We start from the raw sequence: 2,623 nt of genomic DNA, 5'->3' as shown, positions 1-2,623 counted from the left end.
TTTAATAATATTATAATATTATAATATTATAATATAATAATATAATAAAATATTATATTTTAATAATATTATAATAATAAAATATTATAATATTTTAATATTAATTGAATATAAAAAAAGAATATAAAAAAATTTATATTTAATAAAATATAAATTATACAATGTATAATTGTATAATTAACATAATATATAATTCGTTATACTTACCAACCACAAATCACATACTACCCAGAGAGGTTCAAACGCCTCAGGGTACCACTAGAATATGTGGTGATAAGATGTTTGACTGTCGGTTTTAAACCGACAACTCCAAACCACTCCAACACTAACAAATATATTTATTGTTTCTATAGAACAAAATAATATATTTTCATTACAAATTACATAAGTTAAAAAATTTAATAACTTAATTTTGTAATAATTTGTAATAATTTCATAATTAAAAATTTTAACTAAGATAAATTTAATACAAATCTATCTTGACATAATAAAATAAAATCATTTTATATACTATATATAAATATATGGTAAGACATAATTTAAACATATTTTTTAATAAAAAAATTGATTAATATATAATTTATAAATTGTAATTTTAAAATATAAATTATTCATTAATGATTATATAAATTTTTAATTATAGCCATATTTATTATTTCTTATGAAATATTTTTAATTTTATTATCATTNTAATTACATAAAATATTACATATTATATTAACATTAATTATATATTATATTAATATTATATTATATTATATTAATTATTTAATATAATTTTATTTTATTATGTCAATAAATTGTATTTAATTATAATATTTATCCATAATATATATATTATAAATGATTATAACAAAATTACAAATTACGAAAAAATTATATAAATATTTAAAAACTTACAAATTGAATCAATTTTGAATAAATATATAAAAATAATAAAGCAAAATTTAAATATAATACAAAAATATCAAATAAAAATGTAAAATTGACAAGTCGAAACAAAACAAAAACGAAAACATAGTGCATAAACAAAAAGTGAGGCCAATGAGCATTACTAGGTTATAATTTGATCATGATTTTTGTCAAATTATAGCGATTAATGAAGAAAATACAAAGTTAGAATCAATTATACTATTAATATTTACCGAATCAAGAGATATATATAGCATAAATAATTTTGGACCAAAACTTTACTACTCACGAACTGCAATTAAAATCTTTTGGGCCATAAGACAGGGGCACAACTTCTATGTGGAAGAAAATAGGTTATAGAATATTTTTTTCAATCAGACATAAAATGTAAATTGTTGCGTTAATCAGAATTTAGTATCCTATATAAATAACAGCTGATTTTGACAATTTCCATAATGATTTTCGATAAAATAAGGCATCCAGAGCACTAGATATCGGGGGGCCACCATTTTGTCCGTCGGGGGAGGTGTACGTGAAGTGGGCTCAAGCATGCTCAAGATAGACCGTCAAAAGTCTGAACATTTTTATTTTGCAGCTTCCTTGTATACTTGATAATTACGTATGCTTACCAAAACAAAGTTAAAATTCAATAATGAACAGCATGGTAGCCAACGAGCCTCACTTCAGTCTTTGCACAGAACGATTTCATACCGTATGAACACAAGAAAATTTTAACGTTACCCCATTTCTTTCCAACTTCGTGCGGGATTTCTCGCGTTCAAAATGCACGGAGCCACACCACAAGAACACTAATTTTAATCTAAAATATGCCGCGCAAGTCTTATTTCACTTTTTGCACACAGCGCGCGGTAGGAATCACGAAAAAACTCGACATAATCGGTAATATAAAGGGACAAGTCATAAAACGCCATGAACAATAACAAGGAGCCGCCATTTGCAATGCGAACAACTGACATGCGCAAATCAATCGCGCGGGGCATATTGGGTATTTGTGAGGCGCCATCTTGCTATTCATTTTACATTTAAGTTTCCTAACCTTCCAAATCATTTATTAAGAATATATTTATTGTTGTATTTATGGATTTCATATTTCATATAAATTTAATATAATATTCATATATTCAAATTAATACAATAATTCATAGTAATTTAAATGATAAAAATTTATCTATTATAATTTTTAATGTTGTATAAAATTTTTATTTCTATAAATAAATAATATATGATTAGATTCAATATTAATATCATAATAATAAAATAAAAATATTTACTTTTATTTTAATAAAATGTTACTTTTTTATATTTATAATTAATTATTTAAAGATATATTTAGTATAACTCTTATGAATTTAATATGAATATATGAATTTATATATATTTAGTAATTCAATTTATATTTCTAAAATAAATTATTTTAAAAAGATATTATATAAATAAAAATATTATGTATACAATTTTTTAGATAAAAAATTTTAGATTTATTTAAATTATATGTTTAATTTTATATTTAAAAATTAATTTCTTTTTATATTCATTTCTTTATTATGAATACATATAACTTTAATATAATTTTTATAATACCACTATTATTTTATTCATATATATAATATTTATCTAAAATAATTATTTAATTATAAGATTCCATAAGTCCGGCTTCATTCATTATTTGTAATGATTTCATTGGATCATA

General features: G+C 21.1%; 2 protein-coding genes across 13 annotated transcripts in view; both read right to left on the bottom strand.

Moving 5' to 3' along the window:
• LOC102680856 (putative mediator of RNA polymerase II transcription subunit 26) overlaps positions 1-1,889 on the bottom strand; it is a 12,465-nt gene extending 10,576 nt beyond the window's left edge. For 7 of the 9 annotated variants that reach the window (XR_004150930.1, XM_031512014.1, XM_031512021.1 and 4 more), the window contains exons 1-2: positions 1,654-1,889; positions 208-347 (exon numbers count right to left, since the gene is read on the bottom strand). The gene's annotated coding sequence lies outside the window, so the exon portion shown is untranslated. The other 2 variants (XM_031512015.1, XM_031512016.1) reach the window with 2 other exon arrangements.
• A 562-nt stretch (positions 1,890-2,451) lies between these two features.
• LOC102679591 overlaps positions 2,452-2,623 on the bottom strand; it is a 1,253-nt gene continuing 1,081 nt past the window's right edge. For all 4 annotated transcript variants that reach the window (XM_031511990.1, XM_031511989.1, XM_031511987.1 and 1 more), the window contains exon 4: positions 2,452-2,623. This exon is cut by the window's right edge and continues 1 nt beyond it. In XM_031511990.1, the coding sequence (XP_031367850.1) occupies positions 2,561-2,623 (63 nt within the window). In that variant the 3' untranslated portion in view covers positions 2,452-2,560.

The sequence above is a fragment of the Apis dorsata genome, unplaced genomic scaffold (assembly GCF_000469605.1).
Source record: "Apis dorsata unplaced genomic scaffold, Apis dorsata 1.3 scaffold_376, whole genome shotgun sequence".
Lineage (NCBI taxonomy): Eukaryota > Metazoa > Arthropoda > Insecta > Hymenoptera > Apidae > Apis > Apis dorsata.
This window is presented reverse-complemented; position numbering and strand designations above follow the sequence as displayed.